At 24.9% G+C, this 24,404-nt stretch overlaps 1 protein-coding gene across 1 annotated transcript in view; it reads left to right on the plus strand.

Annotated features, from left to right (window-relative positions):
- Positions 1 to 24,404, plus strand: part of LOC112591186 (hemicentin-2-like) — a 319,132-nt gene that overhangs the window by 248,151 nt on the left and 46,577 nt on the right. The window contains exon 5 of the mRNA XM_025334910.1: positions 11,533 to 11,641. Within this exon, the coding sequence (XP_025190695.1) occupies positions 11,533 to 11,641 (109 nt within the window). The remainder of the gene's footprint in view (positions 1 to 11,532; positions 11,642 to 24,404) is intronic.

The following is a 24,404-nucleotide window of genomic DNA, read 5'->3' on the forward strand; positions in this document are numbered from 1 at the left end:
AAATACTTCATACAATGTATTTGAGAAATGATAATATATCATCTAGCTACAACTTATATAATATCAAAATAATAATAACATAAATTTCAATTCGGTTGCACATAGCACAATAATACGTAGGTATTATAGAATTCTATAAAAGTGTAAATGCACGATTATAATAGGGGAAGGTAATCATTATGGTAATAACTACCTACCTATGTGTAATTTCACGTAAAGTATCACAAAAGTAATGCAACATATTTTTTTTAGGTACTAGGTACCTATACAATAAAAAAGCAAATACCTAGGTACCTTGTGTTTACGGACATGTGACCAATTTCTCTCATTAAACAATTTTAGTTTCAGGTCAGTGTACCTTCTAATATTGCGTTCATTATTTCTACTATTAATTTAATACCTATACTTACCTATTTGCGCTCGCATTGAAATTTTATTATCTCTAAATATTGTTGTTTAATCTATAATTCAACGAACATCGACTTATGTATAAACGATCTGTATACTAAATATTTGAAAGTTAAAAACTTATTTGTTAATCGCTGGTTATATGTTATATAGATATTACAGTATCGGAAATTTTATGAAATATTATTACCTATTATTACGATTTACGCACACATGTATGACTAAAACAAGTTTTCAACATCTATCAGATACTAATCGGCCTAATTATTTCGTTGCTTTTAACTTATAAGTTATAATGCCGTGTATGGAAATATGGGATAACACATTGATGATAGCTTATACTTTTGTTTTGTTAATTATATAGTATTTGTTGGAGTTGCTTAAAGTTATAATATGGATCATTTTAAAGAAGCTTTTAATGAAAAAGGTTAAACATGGTAACTTTTTTTCCTTATAATTTATTATTGCGCATACAAAGTAAAATAATTATTTACTATGAAAAAAAGAACTGTATATATTATATTTATAACTAACTAATAAACTTTCCTTGTTCTATTTATTTAAATTACCAAAGGCTGCTATTTATAGTCAACTGGTTTGATTTAGAAAAGCGCAATTGGCTTATCGACCTAAAATGTTTTGAGCGCAATTTGGCCTATCGACATGAAATGATTTGAGCGCAATTTTTAGGTATAATATAACGTCGCTTAAAAAGCAACACCACCTATTTTAGTTTTATTAACTTTCCAGGAGAAAAAATCGGTTTCTGTTTAGTTAATAGTACGTTTTATAATATTATGTTAAAATTTTTACTTAAATTAAGTAGTTTTTTGCAATCTTAACTGTAGAACAAAAAAGAACAATAAATTAACTAAAATATTTAAGATAGGTGGTGTTTTCATGTGAATTTAGATAGTTGGTGTCACAGAATAAAAAACTAATCAAATTAAATTATACCTAGTTAATAGCGCTTTTTATTATTAATTTTTTATTTAATAATGAACAAAATAAAATAAAACATCATGATTAAACACTCCTCGTGTGAAAAATAATGAGTGTGAAGGTTTTCATTATAAAATATTAAAATAATATCAACAACATAATGCTTATATAGTAACAAAAAATAAATATTCGTCTTCTCATACTTTTTTTAGTATATAAACGAATAAAATTTTCCCTAAAACAACTTAATTATATACTCGTAGATACCTACCTTATTAAAATATATAAGTCCAAAAATTTAAATGTAAAAAAATAAGAACTCCGTTGTTTCAAGTCTTCCTTAACTTAGGACTTGAAATACCTATATTTTCAAATAAAATATTTCAATAGTAGCTTTTGTTTAACAAAAAACAAAATAAATTAATCTCCACCGTATATGATGAAATATAGTCCACCATTCTGCGTGCTCTGGCCATGTGATGCGGTCTGCCTATACAATGCAACACACAACAAATCCTGTTCAATTTCCCTTACTGTGAAAGATTCAGAGTAAACCTCGCACTATATAGGGCGACGGATTACAACCGATCCGAGAAGAAACGAAGATAAAACGTGTTTTCGAGCTGTCGGTTAATCATGCTATATTGTAATGAAGGTTGATATTATGTAAAAGGACTATATTTCCTATCATCCACGAAAGTTGAATATTCAATGATTGCTGAAAATTGCAAATACACACTAGTTATAAGCGTTAAGAAAAGCAGTCTTATCTTCCAAATAGAACGATAATCGCTTTATTTAATCGTACTTTGTTGATATCAATAAACATTGTTGTATGGTGGCCATGTCATGTGCAAGAAGTTCAGCCCTCATGAAGTATTTAGTTAAAAATATTAGAAACCATATAAGGCGTATATAAGATATTGCACAAAATATTAATTTTGGATTAAAGTCAGGTTACATTATTAATAGTTACCTAATTAAATTATAGGTATAAATTATGTATATATTATAATAGGTAGGTATTACATAATTGGTTAATAGAGTTTGTTCTTGATATGAATGTTTTAAGACAAGGTGTTCGGACTTTAGAGCTTATAAAAAGCGATTTGATATTCTCAATTAGCTCCTCTCCTTTTCATGTATTATGTATTTGGTAAAAATGTATTTAACTGTTGGAAGGCGTCACTGCTGATACTGTGATACATATAGGTTATAGGTGGGAGGATCTTCTATTTTCATTAAATGTTGGTTGGTGTGTGAAGCGCATTTGTCCAAATCTAAAGTTGTTAATGGTGGTCTCATGTTTTCTTGTGTTGTTTTAGGAAAAGGTCGTAGATAGGTGGTGCTTTTAATTTCATTAAGTTTGGTTGAGGTTAAGAGTTAGAGTCATTATTCTTTCCACTTGTAGTGTGTGTCTATTTCAAATAATTTTTAAATGTCACGGTAAGAGAAATAACAATTATTTACACTTATTTATAGCTTTAACGATATATAGGTAGTACCTATTTATAATACATGTGATAACATAATATCTAATGAAATCAGACTTCTTATTTACCAACAAATATAATGGGTAATTATTTTCAGCTTTACACCAAAGTAGGTATTATATTATATATTTACTATTTACACACATAAAAATGTAATAATTAATAAATTTATATGGTGTAGTATTGAAGTGGAGGGGAGGAATTATAAGTTAATTTAGCAAACATATTTTTTTTTTAAACTAAATTTGATATTTATTTTACAAAAAAATATATCATCATCATCATCATGATATGATGATAGAAATATTACTCTAAATAAAATAAATATTCTTAAGCGGACACTACACCTGCATATTATTATGTTTTTTCAATGTTTTTTAACATAATTCGACATACCAAATTTGCGTTCAGTGAACCCATTATAATATTATATTGTTAGCTTTAATATTAGAATAAATTTATTTATTTTAAAAGCTAGAATATTATCAATTATGTAGCGTTGGACTTTTTTCAATAATTTAAATGTTTTGATTAAATTTGAGCATTTTAAGATTTTAATATTTTATATACTCATATCTTGCTTAAAATTGTGACAAAGAGCGAAAGTTTAAACCTATAGAGAAGTAGGGACTAGGGAACCGCTATGGTTGTGCCACTGGTTCTTATGTTATTTGATATTTTGATGGGAAAAATAACATATTTAATATTTTTTGCGAAAACGTCGTTTATCTACATAGTACGATGGATTGACAAATATTTATATATCATTCACAACAACCACACATCTACCTCATGACTCTTGAGTCCTGGCTCCTACATCGATTATACAAAATAAGTGTAAACATTTGAGTGATTTGACGTGAGTTTTGAATTGGGTGACTAGTATAAAAACTATCGGGTTGTTGTGATTTCGGATTTAACTTTTATTTCACAAAATTAACAACCATATATGCATAAATGATAACATATTAATGCTATTTGTCGTCATCGTGTTGTTGTTTCCACAGTATGAAAGAATATTGAACGATTGAGTACATTAAAAATTCACAAGACACTCATCGTTTACCCAAAAAATTAGAACAAATTTAAGTTTAAGTTAACATATTATTTAATTGACTATCAAACGATTAAGCACATTGAATTTTTTAAACTGAAAATTAAAATGTAATTAATAATAATAATAATAATAGTTATAGGTATAAATATATTGTTAAAGTAAGTTATAATAAACATATATATCTATATATTAATAAAATGTGTGATAAAAACATTTAATACCATAGCCATAAATAATTATAATCTTGTAAAAAATATGCAATTATATAAATAATAGGGGGAGGGTTAACGAATAATAAGTTACGTTTACCCACTTCAAATTCTTGGATAACGATAAAATATATTCTAAATATTTTTTATAAATTAACTGAATTTTGTAGCACATAATAATATATTATATTTATTATTATTATTGACTATTTCTATTTTAAGTAATTCTTTTTTTTTGCATTGTTATCAACATGACTAAAAAATTGTAGACCAAAACGTCTTGAGACACTTTACCGGTTCATCAAACTTTCTATACGTGCTCTCAATTTAATTTTCAATGTTTATCTGGACATGTACCAAACATAATCGTGCTCAATCATTCGATACAGATTATTAAATATAGTAACGTTGGAAAAAATAAATACAGATTGAGCATTCTCGAACGAATCGCTAAAAATGTTGTTCTGTCATATTTTACTGACACAAACGAGATGGTTTCCTGCAGCAGGTGGCAGAGTTGGGGCGCATTCTCAACGAAGCCGCTGTAGTGTCTAGCAATGACGCAGATCCTACGATCGATGGCTTTGTCAGTGTCGGAATGTGTCGGTCTAGAATTCTTGGAAGCAAAAAGGTCGATAAGATTTTCAGCGTGTCACCAGAGCCTCGGGAATCATACCCCGGCATGTACGCATTACGAATACGAGGCGCGTTGATCTAAAATGTCACGGACTCCATGGGGGTGGTATATAAGATACCATCACTGGGCGAGATAGTGTTAGTCGCATGTGATATTTTTTTTTTCTTTTCACGAATCGTTGAATAAAATACCTGCGCTATTTTTGAGCGATATGAGGAGGTTCTATAACTCCGCAAACATGATGAAATGATCGTTAGTGGCAGGGACGAGAGACTACCGCATGTAACATTGAGTAAATATTTTTTGGATTATGTTAAGCTCTGTTGACGGTATAATATGCTAATCAAGTCGAGGGAAAAACTCCTTCATCAAATCAAAAATATGGATTCTTTGAGCCACGTTTTTAACTTATCATTTTTAAAAATAAAAAAATTTACTTGAAATTTAAAAAAGAAATATTATTAGAAACGTCAATGAAGAAAATTTTTTTTTTTGAAATAGCCTTCATAGTAAATTCAAATATATTCTAAAAATTATTTTCGGAATAAATAAATTCAAGTCAGTACGTTAGAACGCGCATAAGTCTATTTTGCTCCAAAAAATTGTTTTATAGATTTCTCTTGAGTTTAGAACACCATAATATATCCTCGCTGTATTCGTCTGTTCATTAGTTGCTATTAAATGTGCATAGTTACGATTGTTTGTACTAAGATATTTTAATATTTAATTACCATCTATAACTACTGGTACATAATTACTATAATATTGTTGTATATTGCGCTCTACAGGTCATTATTTGTGTACCTATAAAATTATTATGTAGTTTATCACGTTGCATTAAAATATAGATAGGTATGTTTAGAAACCGGGAATTGAGCTCACTCACGAAATGAGATTTCCCAACTTGTTTTATTTCTCATTTTAATGCGCAATCACAAAATAATACATTCATATTTTCATATCGTGCTATTAAGATATTACAATAATCGAATAATCATTATCACTGTATTGCATGCAATATACTGTTCCAAATAATAAAATAATCACTTTGATTCACTATTTACAGAATAAACATATACACAAGAAAGTACAACATATATTTTCTGTTTTAGTTTGTTCGTTTGTTGGTTGAATTTTTTGTTGTTAATTAAACAATTTTCACTGTACGTAATAACAAGTATAATATATTGTTATACAACTACAATACGAGTCCTCTTAACGTTTGCCGTAGCGTATATGGATAGTCGGCCGGCCGGTCAATTGTCTTATCGGACAGCGTACGAGCATGTTACAATAACTCTACTGTAGTATTGTAATACATTGAACTTCAACAACAAAATACAATATTGAATAATAATAATAATAATAATAATAATAATTCAAATAATATAATAAATGTAATCTATTCAGTACACGCAATTGCGACCTGAACTCGGACGGTGATCGACTATAATGGATATATTATGCCAGACGACGACGATGACGACGAATAATCCCCGTTGACCACAGACGGCCAGTTTCTTGAACGAATACCGATACACTTTATATATAGACCTATATTATTTTATGTTCTATTGACTATTATTAATCGAACCATTATTATGTCTGACTGAAGCAAAATTTAATATGCGTAGAGCGCGGACGGGTTGCTTACTACACAATATTATTACATTGTGATAAAACTTTAAAAAAAACAGTACTTTATGCCTGTATATATAGTCGATATTTCAGTATTGTTAGAGAATGAAAGAAAGTAAATTATTATATAACTATTGAATATCAGCTTATTGTTGTAGGTACACTGCACGAGGATATGAGGTACCAAGCTAGTAGTTTATATATATGATATATATTATCGAGCATGCTCAGTGCTCACCTATAGTCGTCTGCATTTTAACCTTTAACAGTGTATTTATTCAAATTATTATAAAAGAAATTTTTTAATATTTTTATTAGTAACTTATAGACCATATTTATTATTTTTTTAATATTTAGGTTTTTTAAAATCTATTGAAAAGTATCCTTGACAAATCGGACTATTTTATTTTTCAAATAATTTATTTTTGCAGATTATTTGGAAGTAATTTTTTGAAAATATTTACATAAATTGACATTAAAACTAATGGTTTCTGTGTTATTAAATGAATGTTCTTAGTTGGGATTATAGTCTTTAATGATGGTTTTACATATACAATTTAAAATAAATAAAATATTTAGTCCAATACTTATTAATTTTTATACTCAGACAATTTTTACAAATTATAAAATGTTAATAAGATTAATATTAATTATTAGTTTTTAAAGTGTTCAAAACCCCATTCATTTTAAACCTATCATAGACTTTAAATATCTTTAGTATTTAGTTAGTAAGTAGTAAGTACACGGGGTTTAATAACTCAGAACATATTTAATCGAATTTTGATTTAAATGTATTAACATTTTTAGAATAATCCGTATTTGCTTAACAATTTACAATCAAAAAGGATGGTTTTAAGTTGAAAAAAAAATAAGTATGTAATTCTTTTTGGATTTTATAAACAATCAAGTAATTGAAAATATGGTCTTAAAATATAATTAAAAATTATAATTTGAATAAATGCATTATCAAAGGTTATAATGAAGATAAAGTTGATTTGTCGAAATACCCTATACAATTATTTATTTTTCACCGAAGAAATTATTGTGCCGATATGTACTGGTACCTATAAAAAAACGGTTTTTTTTTAAAAAAAAAAAACCATTCATTTAAAAATAAGTAAATAAATAAAAAATAAACACTCTAGAGATGTTTGAGTTTTAAGCATTAAGTAATTAAAAAGTGTTCGGTTCGTCGCGTTCTCCGTTTAACTAAAAAAAAAAAATAATAAACAATACAAACAAATTAACACAATATTTTAAACAAGTCTAATGAATAGATTAAAAAATAATTAACGACGATAAACCGAACTATATTGGTTGTGCAGTTTAAAACTTATTATATTATAAATTATACATAACTGTAACGCGAGTAACGTGGAATTTTTTACCTGATATATTATTAATTATAATACGTTTTTCCGTCGATTATATGCAATTATTATTAATTATTTACTATGATTACAAATTACAAGTGCTTAAAGTAGAAGCACATTGTATATAAATTTGTTTATAATTTGTCGTTATTAATAGCCAGGTAGTATAGACTACATTTACATAATTATTACAATTATTATAATTTTGAAATGTATTTCAAAAATGTTGTAATGATATTTTATAATAAGTATTTACATTTTAAATAAAATATAAATATATACATTTAAGACACATTTGAAATAATTTTGGATACATTTTTCTTTTCTTGGGTAACATAAAAAAATATCCAAGATTCTTGGTATTTAAATAATTAATGAATATGTTTCAAAGTGAGAGGGATATAAAGCCATCAAAAAATTCTCCTAAAATTCAGTATTCAAATATATATATTTAATATTTATATTTTGAAGTATAAAATGATAAAATAAATATTTTAAATATGGCTTAAATATTTTTTTATTAAAGTTCTTTAATCATATTTGAAATATAAAACAAGTATTTTAATACTTAATAAGTATGAATTTAGTACTAGTGGCATTATTACGTGATAGTGTATGTAGGTGGTAATGTAGTATGATATGATTTTCGCAATTTCAAGTTGGCATTTGGGCGGTGAAACTATTCGCAACTTGAAAATTGTTATTTTATTTGTATGTTTATTTTTTTTAAATATAATATTTTGTGTAAGTAATAGGTATAATATGACAAGGTTGAGATTGGTTTATTCGTCTTAAAGTAACGTCGAGGAGAGATTTATAGATTATACCACAGTAAGGTTAACACACCGTGTTCATAAACAGAATTTATTAAACCCATAATTTTTTTCCTTCAAAAATAGTTATACATACTTATTGTGTTTGGCTAATAGCAAAATAACTGTGTAGTTCTTTAAAATTCTGATGTATAGTGTTTCGTGATACGTTATGAGGTAAATATTTAAGATATAAGAGCTTGGATATTGGATCAACACCCTATGTCTAAAAATCTACTCTTTAAAACTGGAACATTATAAAATAAAAAAAAAAAAAACTTTCACAGCTATTACATCTCAAATGTCTTCTCAGGGAAATTTTAAGCTAGGTATTATTTTCGATACAAATCACGGGGCCTCTTCAAATAAAAATTTAATCAAAATTAATAAAACAGGTACTCTTAAAATGTACTTTATTCTTTATTTGCATTAAGGATTTCTAAGGGTAGATATTGAATTTATTGCATTTATTAAAAATAAAAAAAACATATCTATGGTAACTTATAAAAAAATAACTAGTATATTTCGCCGGTAACTATACAATTATTAATTTAATAATGTTATATTATAATACCAAAAAAACGTATACTGACGTATTCTAAGCATTCCTGCAAAGTCCAGTATTAGATTAATTGTCAAAAAATATAAGACCTTTAAGTTCTATTTCCTTTCTTGGAGCTGGTTCAATTAGTTATGGTATTGATCACACGTATTAAATTTTCGAGGAAAAATGTTCATATCACTCGATGACACTTAAAACTTTGCTATTCTGGTATTTACAAACTGTAATTCAAATTACTCTAGGGTTTTTCTGTGCGACATAATGAAAATTAAAAACTTAAATGTTTTATACTTTTGTTCTACTACTTTAATGTTTATTACATGCGTGTTCATAAAGGTACCATATGTCATACATACTAGCTATTTTTATTTCAAAGTAAAACATTGAACACTGTTGCAGAATTTTGCGTGGTTGGCTTCCGACTTGTGCAGATCGCACAACGTACGCGCATTGAAAGATAAGTACTCTCACGTAACCCCAAAGAAAATAACCCAAGATTTAGTTGTTTTAGTTCGGGACCAAGGTAATCGTTCCGGTCTGTGAACATTTGATGAGAGTCTTTGTTTTTATTTCGTACCTACGTCAATAACGGTTCGTTACGCATATTAATATTAACAAATCGATAGATATTATTATTATTATTACTATTATTATTATAACACTGTCGTAAAAATGCGTGATTATCGAGTTAACGAAGATGCGTTACAAATTGTATAAATTACTTACAGACACTGTTATTACTTATTATTATTCCATCGGTTCGTGAAAGCTATACGTAAAATCCGAACATTAGCGTAAACTTTTAGGTCGACGAGAAATTTGTTTTAAATAAAAAAACTCATACCCTAAGAGAAGATAAAAATAGTTGATAATTGTAAGTTTTTTCAAACTTTATTCTTGTATTGTTTCGTTAAAAGTTTGTAGACGACCGGTTACATCAAGTACTCGTCCAAAATTATTATTATTATTTTATAAGTTTACAAAGACCTGTAGTAGCTATTTTTTCAGTATTAGTTAGGTAAGTAAGTACTTTATAATAATCTATTAGATGGTACGTAGGTACTTGTATTGCCTATGAAGAATTTATAACTGAATCTTTTCAAACGTACAAAGAGTTTTCTTTTCAACATAAAGATTCTTTTATAATAAGCCGTCAAAAAAAACGATAGATCTAGATTTTATATATTTGCCAAGTTAATTTTCTAACTATCACAATTAATTAATTTTAGAATTTAAGTTTTTTTTTCATAAAAATAGTTTTTTGTGCATAAGTAGTTGAGGACTCTCCCTTCCCTCAAGCCGTCCAGACTGGTAAAAACGTCATCCAAATTACTTATTGTATTTATGTTATATAGATTGTAAATTTTTCTATTTTAATAGAAAAAAAAAAAGTAGTTGAAATACTATAATTTGATGATAAAACAAATTAATTTTTTAATTTAAAATTTCAACAAAATTAATCGTAAAAATCATTAATTTTGGATGAAAATTTTATTTTAATTTTTTTTAAAGTTTTGAGTGCCTGTGATATTTCTTCTTTACGCTTTAATTTAAAATCTCATTTCGATGGTTGTAATATTGTGATAGCAGTGTAAAAAATTCCAATATTTTCAGATTTGATTTTTTTTAATTAATACGTTTTTACCAATGTATATATGTATAGTGCCATGTACAATAAAAGTTTTCCAAATTATAATTTATATTTTAACTTTGTGTGACTACAAAATTACTAAAAAAATCCACCATCTTGTTTTAACGTTAACGGCTCGCGGCTGCTGGCACGAGGATACCAGCGTATACCACAATAGTCTACAACGATTCGTCAACTATTTGACAGATTGTATACCGGACTGAACAGAACGGCAGATGTGACCAACCATTTGTCCAAAGTTGTTGAGATAGGATGAGAGTTAGGGAAGGCATTTTAATTAATTTATACAAAAGCTTCTATGATAATGAAAAAAAAATGTATTAAACGTATGTGTATTTACAAATAATGAAATTGGGAACGTGTTTTGAACGAATTGAGTCAATGATTGATACTTACCTATTAAACAGTTTCGAACAGTTTTATTAAAACAATAAAGTTATCAAATTGTTTATAGTTGACTAACATACGTATTAAATAATTTATAGCCATATTTAGTTACGAATCAAATAATTCACAAATTCATGTATTTATTATTTAATGAAGTCATAATAATAATACAAACATTTTAATGATTGAAAAATACGGTACACTATTGTACATATACAATAATTTTAGGTATTATTTGTTTTTTGCAGAATATCACGAGAAAAAGCGATGAAAAATTATCCTATAAAGTCTATTTACTTAAAATTATTGTATTTAATACATTATAAATTTAAATTAATATAATATTATACTTTTTTATTTTAGGATTGGACACTGCAAATAAAATACGTTCAGTTACGAGATGCCGGTTTGTACGAGTGTCAAATATCATCACATCCACCGAAAAGCATTTTTATCAATTTAAAAGTTGTCGGTAAGTAATCAAGTATTAACGAAAATTATATTTAAAATTGTAAATACGCTTTTATAATTTTGATCATAAATAATTAATGAAAATGAATTTGTTTGCTATATTATAATTAATTATCTTTTAACTCATATTATGTTATAAACAATAAAAAAGATTTGTTAATTCAATTTAAAACATGATAAATTATAGAAGGTGAATATAATGAAATACCTTTTTCCTATATTATCTACTAAAACAAAAGAAAAAAACGTGTTTAAAATGTATTAAGTAAAAAAAAAAAAAAGGTGTTTTCAGTAATAATAAATATTAAAATTTATATTTTTACATTGAAAAGAAAAATGTAATCGTATAACTATAATAAAATGTGTATTCACTTACATGTTTTTATCGAGTATAGTACAATGGTATAGTGCATCATTTAAATATTTTTTTGCGATAGAATAGTTAATTTTACCTGTAAATTCAAATATTAAAGATGACAGTATATCGTCGGAAACGATGGGATACCGAGCACAATTATTATAACGATAATTTAATAATGACCCAAAATTTGAAACACCATTTATAATCATCAAACCATGGGGTTTAGACATGAGTCATAAAATTATAATATTATAATTATGCATTTTCGTCGCACGTGCGGAACCGCAGTTTATTGGTCGAGATAGAGATGAGTTTTAGTTCCGATAACTACGAAATTTTCCGTGAGCATGTGCTTGGTATGCTGCAATAGGCGTTCAGTATTTTTTAAACCTTAAACCGTCACTCATTACTTTTATATTAGCTTTTATGACTTATAATATGCGTTCGATAATAATAAAAAAAAAAAAAACAAAATAACTTAAATTGAAATTGATGAATCTCGAACGACGGAAATATCCTATGGCCCGGCCAAGTTATTTTTTTTTAATCCACTCGGGATTCAGGGATGACGTTATGCAGTTACCTGGGCTGGAATGATATATGCATAATGCGTCTCGCTGACGCTGATCTCCAGGATTCTCTGGTTTGGTTTTTATATACGTATAAATATATTATTATAGAATCAGATACGCTGTATTTTTATTTATCTACAAACATTATGTAACAAATGTATTACTGACGATTTTTTAAATTGTATAATATGGGAAATTTTAACAAAATAATTTAAGAAAATTTAAAATTTAAAATCTTAATTCAAAGTAATTTTAAGCAGCGATGACGATCCTTTATCGCTATAGATACGTTTGTTATGTGGTTAATAAAATTATAATATAAATAATATATAAAAAAAAACAACGTAAAAAAACAAACGTTTACAAAGCATGTCAAAAGCGATTCTGAATTTCAAATAATCCCACTCAAATCTAAACGTAATATTGCTTTAGAATCAACTAACCCATCAGAATAAACAAATAAACCGCTATTTAAATCTCCAGATACACTGCATAAAAATGTCAAAAAAATCTTTATATAAAACGGATCAAAACCAACAAAAATCTTGTTTAAAAGTGCTGTCATCCATCAAATCAACAGCAAATAATTTAAAAATCCTAACTGGAAACTTTGACTTTAGTCGTAATCTTCATTCATAAACTCTAATAATAGAAATATAGCATTACAATTGAGAGAAATGGGGATATTCAGAGACCTACTTATATTAATAATGTTCTAAACAAAACTATAAAAATGAACTCGCAATTTCTTTTGAACTTACTTACCAAAAAAAAAAAAACTACTATGAAATTATTCATATCAACTCTTTCCTAAATATAAAAATAAGGATTAAAGAGCTATATAAAACTGACAATTCAAATAAACAATCAAATTCATATTAAAAATCTAATTCTTAAAAAAGTTAATATTACTTTAGATTTCAAACTTCGTTATCTCTCTGTTAAATAACTATTCAGTATAAAAAATCACCTCAAGTTGATCTAAAATAAAAGAAAAAGTTCCTTTATTAATCAGACTAAATAGTTCTTTGGCTACTTCCGATTTATAAAAAGTAAATCTATTTTGTACTCTTATATCTAAGATATTCGCACCACATACTATCATGGCTATAAGTCATAACTCATAACTAATCACAAATACTTAAAAATTTGTCGATCAATTTTCACTTATATACATTTTTTTAATGTAATCATATGAAAAATATACTTAACAAATAAAAAATATTTTTGATAAAAACTAAAATAAGACAAATCACAACAAAATAATATGGTCAAATAAACAACAAGATCCTCAAATATTTCTTGAAATAAAAACAAATTTAAAAATATTTACATTCCTAAAAATGAATACATTTATTAATTGAACCTGCAGATATGTTTTAAGAGCAACTATATTGTCTCATTCAATAAAGCTTTCAAATATTATTTTACAAAAATAGAATTCTAATAAAAATCTATAATCACGAATAAATACAAAAAAAAAATAAAAAATATATTAATATATGAACTAAAAAAATTAAATATTTCTCTTTACGACGAAAAACCTATGTTAGATAACCTACAAAATATTATTTGCAATTTTTATTTTTATAACTTAAAATGCAAAATATGCACTTAAAATTCAAAATATGCATTTAAAATGCAAAAAAAGGAATATAAAATGCCAAAAACTATAGTATAAAATTCATTTAAAATGGTTTTAATTTAATTTTTATATTTATATTAATATTAAGTACAGAATATTAAATATTAGTACAAAAAAGTGTTTATTTAATAAAAAAGTTAAAAAAATTGACATAATATATACAGCCTGTGTAAAATAAAAAAGTTTTCAAACAAGTTAATTGACAGAATTTGGTTGAAAATACTAGAAAATGTACTAAAAAAAGCAAAATATGACCTAAAAATGCGAAATATGACCTAAAAATGCGAAATATGATCTAAAAATGCGAAAAAATGACCTAAAAAATTAAAAACGTCAAAAAATGCAAAAATATGCAAAATAAAAGTTTCATAGATGGATTCGTAATTACATAATTCGAATTATGTACTTACAAAGCTATGCTTTACAATCATCAAAAAAAAATGCACTTTCCTATAAATTCACAGCCCTGTTTATAACAATAGTGTAATTATCGCTGTGCAGGACACTGCGATCGGTTACCATAATAATTATTTAAGCAACGTAGCACATTCGATTTGCGTTTGTTGCGTGTGTAGGTGAACAAACAGAACACTTCTAATTTTATCTGATGATAAATTAGACAATTTATTTAATATAATTTATCAAAAATTTATTTAATAATATAATTTATTAAAAATAAAATAAACTTTAACTCTACTACGACTAATAATAATTATGTACTCACAACAATGTGGCTGTGACAAAGTCCACGACAAGTAATAGTCTTACAAGATGAGATAATAGCCAGTATAGTAATGTATTATATTTTAAGGTACACTAAGAACTCTAATCCTATTAAAAAAATTAAAATATATATACGGCTTCTAGCTATGACGTATGACCACGTGTTGTACTTAATAATCTGGCCTTTTGGCCTATTATTCGAATTTTATGAAATTCCAATGTCGAATTTTCGCTGAAGTGGAAATAACATTGTTCGACTTTTGATATCGGTTTTAACACGTACACCGTATTATACTAAAAGTGATATATTTTAATAATGTATTAATTAATTGCGCGCATCGGGTTTACCACAATAGTGTTTTGACTCTAAAATTTCACTGGAAGTAGTTATAAGTTATAACCAATGTGTGTCAACGTATGAGAAATTTCCAATATGATCTCGTAATTGCATATCAATTAATAACACTATAATGATACGCTGAACTACTTGCTGTAGTAAACTTTGAAATGATATATAAATATATTTTAATGAATTGTATTTTAAGATGTCTATGCTAAACTATTTTAAGTACATCAGTGAAACGTCTTCCTACTATAATAATATAGAATTATTATATGTTGTTTATTAAGTTATACATATACGAGTATACCTACCGGTGCGTGATTAAAGTTCCGTACTTTTCGAGTATTTCATGTTTACAACGACTGCAGTATGTTACAAGTATTGCTCTGATCCAGACTCACAATATAAATTCCCACATAATATTATCTTAACCACAGGTTAATATAATAACGTAAACCATCCGTCCTGAATTGTTGTACATATTATTATCATTTATCATCCACCATATAATATTTTAATGATGTATGGTATAATGGCCGACCCGGAAATGTCTATCATTACGTCGACGGACGAGATGTGACATGGCACGCGTTGTCCATAAATGTATGTACACGTAGACCTTAATATATTATATAATATTATACATATTTTGTATTTTAAACAATTTCACCCTATTAACTTTTTAAAATTTCTCAAAATCCTTCTCTCATAATGCATATTCCCAAAAATCTGCTCGTTATGACAAGGGATCTTTAGAAGTTTGTATAGTTTTTATATGTTTGTGACTGGTCTAGTAGGCACGCTACTTAAGTTAGGTATAGTTGGCTAATAAGTTTCAATTTATTTTTCAAAATATTATAGTTTTAATTATTTATAAAAAATTAATATTTTAGCGATTTATTTTTTATTTGACTAGGGCTTATGTAATGTGTATTATATAAAATTAAGCATGCTTCACTATTAAACTTGAATTTTTTATTATTATAATGCAAAAAATAATAATTTAAAAATATTTATGTTCAATTGTATATAAATATAAGAATAATATGTTTAAATTATTCAAATAACATAATGTTTGAAATGACTGATTTTCTTATTTAATATTATTAGAAATATTTACTGTTTTATTCCCAAGTAAACGAACTATATATTTTTTAGAACCATTTTTTTAATATTTAATGCAATAAATCAAAAGTTAAATTTAACCCACGTTGAAAATTGTTTATTTTAATTGTACGCTTATAATATATATATATAGATAGATTTCCGAGTTTCAAAATTAATTATGTAAAATATGATATGTAATTTCAAAATCTTAATGATTTTTGAAAATTAATGATTTATTACTATTATTTTTTTTATTAAATTCTTGTAAAAAACTGTTACAGATAATTAATAGTATAATCATATTTTAGGTTCTTAGTGGAGTTATGTATGTATTGATTTTACAAAGATGTTATTTTGTTTTTGTTTTTGAATACCTACACTATTTTAGTAGAAAAAAATGCTCTCGTCAACAACTTTGAGAGAGGTTGCTAACAGTAAATTGAATTTAGTTATTTACTTTTGTGAGAAAAAATATTAAACTTATCAATACTATTTAAATTAGTTAGGCATTAATCTTAGTTACTAATAAGTTAAACTGATCCATTCAGGATTGTTTTTCATTGCATACAATGATTTATGATCTAATACATATCCATTATAATAACCTATTAAAGAGGGCGGTACGCTCAAAACCTGTCCTTTATTGCAAAGTAGTTACTTATTCAGTATTTATTTATTTTTTCAGTATTATATTTGTTTCAAGTCAGTTTTTGATAATTTTTCTAAAATTAAAAACACATTATCTATTGACGTGCATGCAAATACAATACAATTAGTATATTTTAAAGGTTTAATAAATGTTTAACTAATCATTAAAGTTTACTTGTAAAGTATTTGAAATTTTTAGAAAATGTAATCAATAAAAAAAAATAAAAATAAACAATAAACGTGTTGTGTTATAAGTAAAGCTAGGGATTGTAACAGTGAATTTTTTTTTGCAGTTTCTGATTATTGTTTTTGTCAGTAATGTTTACGAATCACCTAATGATAAGGTAAATAGTAGTGTATTTATTTCATATATTTTTGTACATTCTGGAAAAAATGCATATTATTAAATATTTTGGTAAAAATGCTTATTATTACATATGCTGAACAAAATTAATATTATTGCATATTTTGACTATAAAAGCGCAAAAAATGCATTTTTTGTGGTATATTTCGTTACTAGACGTATTTATCGTGGGATACTATGTATTGGCACTGTTTAAAAATACCTATAAAAGAACATATTAAGGTCGAACAGAAGATCATCAATTTTGAAAATTTAAAACACTATGTAATTGTTTTATGTAATATATTTTTGAATAGCGTAAATAATTAAGAATAATATTTTATTAATTTTAAACGTTTATTTATTTATTTATTTATTTATATAGTGTATATTTTATATTTTTTGACGTATATAATATTAATTGCATATTTTTGCATATGTTTAATGAACCAAATGCATATTTTAAAATTTTGAAATGCATATAAATCCCAGTTCTAGTCATTAGATTAATAACATTCAAAGAGTTTAACATAATTAAATAAACACAAAAAAGAAACATAATGTTATACAATTTTATCCCAATAGTTTTTTAATTTTTTTCAAAGTATTAATTGTTTACTGCTTTAGTAAGAGAAAATAATATACTGGTATCGAACATAACAGAATTAATAAAATGGTGCTTATTGGAAAAAAAAAAGAAAATCACCATTAAAGATAAGATATACGTTGTATTTAATCTCAGAGTTATGTTATGTTTTATAATTTGAAACGATATAAACATACCTTAAAATTGAACTACTTTTTTATTATTAGCGTATCAAAATCTAAATAACTTTAATAGCTATAGTATTTTTCTGATAATAATATGATATGTATATGTAGTAATATGCTCTTTATCAAGTTTTTTTAATTACAACATTGATTAAACATACATATATATTGTAATAATATATTATATTAAATATATATATATATATATTTATATATATTGTATTTAATATACATATATATTGTATGTTTAATCAATGATTACAATATATTTTCAGATATTTTTGTGTTTTTTTTTTCATTAAATACATTACTAAAAATAATTTTCTTTATCTTCATATAAACTCGAAATCTTTTCAAATAAATGTTGTTTGCCACTATTGCCAGCTTATGCTTTATTATGTATATGGTTATGGAGTTTAATCGATGATGACCGGTGAGAAATAAATTTCATGGTAAGACATCGTTAAGAATTAAATAGTTACAATATGGCCAGAAATATAAAAGTTACTGTTCAAAGTTAAAATGGTTAATAAATAATTGACGTTTTAAGATTTTTTTTTTTTTTAACAGTGGATAATAATATATTAAAAATAAATTCTATACCAAAGAACAAGAAAGGACATGATTAATCACGTACGATATCCAATGAAATTAAAAAACAAAATGTGAAAGGTCAATCGTGTTAAAATATTAGTATTATTGGTCATCTTCTGTAATTTAACACATAGGTACAATATTAGCTAATTGCTTAAAAAAATGTTGCAATATAATTCTACTGTAAATTTATCAGTCATTTTTTATTATTCGTGTACTAATATTTATGACAAAAACGTTGAAACGCTATAATTACACACTGTTTAAATGGAGTAAAGTTTCTGAATATATTGGCAGTTTATTTGTTCAACATTTGTACACATATAACAATTATGTAGTTATCCTGAACTTGTTATAGTGATATTGTATACTTGTATGAAAATGAAATATGTGCCGCAACAGCATTAAATATTAATATTTATACACGTAGGGTCTTAGATCGTTTATTTTATTCGACTTAAAATAATATATAATACTCCATTATTATACGACTAAATTAATTCTTGTTAAGTATTCGCGTACTTATATTTAAATGTGTTTTTGGTGTTTCGAATACTTTCAAAACACTTCTTCTTCATGTTTTTATTCCGAAATACTAAATACTCTTTTTCGTTTTACCGTTATACTTCAATGACCATTATTTCAACATTTTCCTGTTATAAATTTTATATCGAAAATAATATTTTTAGTGGTACTAAGAATTATTAATAATAATATTTCGTCAAATAAGCAGAAAACAGAAAGTTATCCATGGTCGGCTTGAATTTGAAATTCTTGAACCTATCAAAGTATGTAGATGGATATTAACTATTTAATTTAAATATTTTTGGTTTTATTTTAAACAAAATTAAATATCTCTATGTGATAACGTACAAATATTTCAATATCTTCTTCATTGAAAAAAAAAAAAAAAGTATTTGTTAAGTATTTTGAATATGTTTAAAAAGTATTTCAATTTATATTAAAATATTTTTTAAAGATAGTATTTGATTACGTATTTCAAATACAAGTGACACTAGTAATGTATATAAATATATTTGAAAAATATTTTTAACAAAATTAAAATGACAATTAAGGATTTTGTTTACTTATGTTTTTTTAACATGGTGCCTCAATGTTTGTTTAGTAAGTTTAATTATTATTATTAAATTATTAAATACAAAGCCAAATACATTGTCGTTGTTATTTTAAACAATTTAAACTCAAACAATTAAATGTAATAGTAATATATTATTCAAAATTTATATTTTATCATACATATTTTAATTAAAATTATATTATTATGAATTCTATAAATTAAGTATAGTATAAGATCATTTCTGACGGTTTTTGAAGGTAATTATTTCAAATATTTAAAGTTTTTTAATTGTTATTAGATTAATTTTAGGTACTATAATATGACCATAGTGTATAATTTCTATAAGAAAGAACACATATTACAAATTATATCATTTACATATATGAAAATTTACTAAGAATTATAAATTTCCCTTTAATACTTCAATTACGAATTTATTCAAATTTTGATTATTGGAAGCTTAAAGTATACGTAAGTATAATGTTTTCTAAAACATATATTTTTAAACCATTTAAGGAGTGGTAGTTAAAACATAATTTAAAATAAAAAGCATCTTAATTTAAATTTGTTTTCTAATTATATTTTAACTTCATGTACTGCCAAAGAAAATATCCTTTAAAATAATAATTGTAAAAAATAGATTTAGTATTCAATACAGTAATTAATGATTAAAAATATCATATATCACTCATATATTTGAATAATATTTTATCTTATCATATTAAACTGTTATTTTTAAAATATACATATAAAGTTTAATCGTAAAAACTATTCGATTTAATTCAAAATTATATGCATAACAAGAAAAAAAAAATCATCTGCAGCTCAGTACATAAAAATTTATAATAAAAAAGAGTAATACTTATTTAAAAAAAAAAAGAAAGAAATTTATACTTACACAGGAATACAGGATACTTATTAACCGAAATATAACTCTAAATCATTTTAAAATATAGAAATATAGTCTAAAAATATACCTACTTTACAATACCTAAAATCAGAATTTGAATAAATACATTACCAAATGAAGAAATAGTAGTAACAATGTTAGGTGTCACTAGACAAACGTACTAACCATAGCTAACTAATACTGCCAAAATCTTCTACAAATATCTTTATTTCAATACCCACAATCACAGAAATTCATTAATAGCCGAACTTGCTATCTACGCTATCCCTAGAGATCCCAGAAGGCGATTAAAACGAAAGTCGTGTCGAGACCTAATGGTTAACTAACTACCATCAATACATACCCAGAAATCTCAACAACGGTTGACTTCTTTTCTTAAGTCATCTGTCTCAATTTTTCTATAAAAATTAACATTTCTCTTGTTCTTATTGTAAAAAATATCCTTTAAAGTCTGTAAAAATAAAAATTAAAAACAAAAAAAAATTTACCATGTGTAATGTGTATATAAGGAATATATGTTAAAAAAAGTTTTAAAAATATTGTTTGATTTCTAATCATAACAAAGAATTTTTAAAAAGAAATAATATATGCAATTTGATAATTATAAATTGTACATTTTTAAAACTCATAATAACAGAAACAAAAACAATGACGAATATGAATTTTTTACTAGCTTGTATTTTTTATACTAGCCAAAAATTTTTTTATTAAAATAAATTTGTTTAAAATTGTTTTTTTCTTTTGAATTCTGCTTACAGGTTAATAATACTTTCAACAATATTCAATCAAGGTATCCGCATAAGACATTTTTACTATTTAATATTTATGCTCTTAAAATAAATTGTTGTATTTCTTATATGAGTAAATCTACTATAACTATATGGGTATTTCTATCTTTCTGAATAAATACATTGTCAAAAATTGTATGTACATTTTTTGAAATAATTAAATTAATCTTTAAATGTATACATTAAATAACTTTTACACTTTTGTCAAGGTAAATAAATAAAATAAAAATATAAATATAAATCATCACAATAGTCTATATAATATGATATACGTGTTCGTTATTGAAGTAATTATATATTAAATATTTTCACATTTAAATTAAGTTTAGCTTAGGTTAAATTTTTATAAGTTTAAACGTATTTTTAAAAACCGTTTGTGATAAGAATGATACTAAGAAAAATTGTATTATCATACATTATAATTAAACGCTTTTCATAATATTTTGAAAAAAAAACCAAATTATTTTAATTTTTAATTTTTGACAAAATGATTCAATTGAGGTAATTATTAATATTTTTGAAGTCGCTCCTATACAGAATATAAAAATATTTTTATACTCATATTTTTTTTCATACATAGTTTTTGGTTTTTTTTTTTTTTGTGTATTTGTTTAAACCTATTGTTGTCTTGAATAATTAGTTAAATGCTTCAGGCAGGAACAAGCAAAAGTTCAAAATCCTTTGGGTTGGTGAATATTTAATAGTTATTAATGTTGTAAACGACAATTTAATAATTATTAAGGTTGAAATGACGTATAAAAAATACGCTTTTATGCACGGAGCAGCTTAGTAATTATCCTTAACTGCTTGCGTTAATGGTAGTCATACATAATATAAATTCAGGAAAACCTTTTTTGTGAAAAATAAAAAATGAAAGGCACACATATCTATTTATGTGTTAAAATTATAGGTATTTATCAAAATAGAAGTTCTTTTTATTATTCACATGTACGAAACATAATATTCATCATACACAAAATAATTAATAAATGCAAAAAAATTTGTCCTAGAATAAGATATTTATACCCATAACTATATTTCAATACTTAGTTGTTTTTACTAAAACCTCTTAAAACTAAAAATATTATCAAGGTTATATTTGCAATATGTAATTGTCTGTTTTAATACCAATTTTTACACTATTAAATCATGCAAATAAAATGAAGTCTTAAATTAATTTTTACACTAAATTTTCTACGGTTCTTAATATGACTGTTTGAACTCATTGTAATATATGCCTACAAATATTAATACATGTATAATAAAGCATATTGTATACTACGCCAAACTTATTAAATTATCTAAAAATAAAATAAATAAATAAGGATTGAAATTAATGATTTATAGATACATTTATTACACTAAAGTTATGCATGAGGTTTATATAATATTATACATCATTTATTTTTATGGAAATTGATCTATTAATTTTGCTCAGCTCTAATTCATTAATTTATTTACTTTAGTAGTATAGAAAATAAAATGGTTGACTTTAAGTTACGCAACATTTTATGTATATGGTGATTAAACTTGTGAAGCATATACAAAAACAAATTAGAGTATAGCTCAAGAATAAATTGAATATACGCTAAATGTATAAGACGTTTTTTAGATTGGATCAATAAATTCACTCTATTTTCTTTTAAAAACACTATATTATATAAACATGAATTATTAAGGATGCCAATTTTCCAAATTACTCTCAATTGTCTACAATTTGAAAATTATATTTTATTACTACTTTAGTTCTAACACTTACCCATAAATAAACTGCCTTATGCCTATATTTAAAAAGGTTCATATGGTGTAGTATATTAATAAAAATTATATTAATATTAAGAAAAAATTCTCAGTGCTCGTGGAATTGTCGGATTTAAAAATTGTTTTTTTTTTTATCTGTAAGGATATTTTACAGTGCGTATTCACTCTTGTTTTTTATTTTATTTTAAATAATGGTAACAAATTATTTTAAAAAAATGCTTAAAATTGTTTTTTTGCTAAAGATATAATTATAAAGTTTGAGATTAAAATATTTAAAAATGAAGTTTAATGCGGGCTGTTGAATAATTCTATTTAATAATTTGAAAAAAAAAATCAGATTTGATTGATTGTCCAGAAAAAGATCGTTATTCCCGTAGAGTGTCTTTATGACACTGGCACCGGGCGCCACGAAAATTAATAAAATAGTTAAAATGTGTTAAACATTATACGGTATAAATGACTTATCTTAGAATGGAGATATTAATAGAGATTTAATAAGATTTAAATACGATTTTAATATCCATGTTATGAGTTAATTGTTGATATCAATGTTTTGTTTTGTATTACAAAAATAAAAAAGAAGATTTTTTAATTTTGAAACTACAAGTGAGTCTAAAGCGTTTACCATGCATAGTATAATATTAACTTATAGTTAATATACTATTATTAAATTAAAATAATATGTATATTAAGTACTCGTATTGTTTTAATATTGTTATTTTTGGAAATATAGTATATTAGATACCTTGTTGCGTATTGTTCGATGCAAAATAATCATGACTTATTCAACAACAATAACTACATAATAATATACGGTTCCTCGTCTTCGGTTATTGTTATAGTCGACCGAAACTACACGGCATTTACTATAATACCTACGTGTTTATACATAGTATAGGTACCAGAAAATCATAAACATTTATGCGAGGTTATTTTTGAAAATCAAATATACAGATGTTTCAGCTCGAGCCGTGAAACTCGAAGAATGTTTGCAATTTATTATGTTCATTCACGATACACACACATATAATCTTCATGTATACAACGAGAACACAAACGTAATAACTATATAATTCGTTGTTTACACATCGTACCATTTGTACCCATGCATACGTTTTTA

This window comes from Melanaphis sacchari, unplaced genomic scaffold, assembly GCF_002803265.2.
Source record: "Melanaphis sacchari strain LSU unplaced genomic scaffold, SCAv2.0 Contig12_pilon_pilon, whole genome shotgun sequence".
In the NCBI taxonomy this organism is placed as follows: Eukaryota; Metazoa; Arthropoda; class Insecta; order Hemiptera; family Aphididae; genus Melanaphis; species Melanaphis sacchari.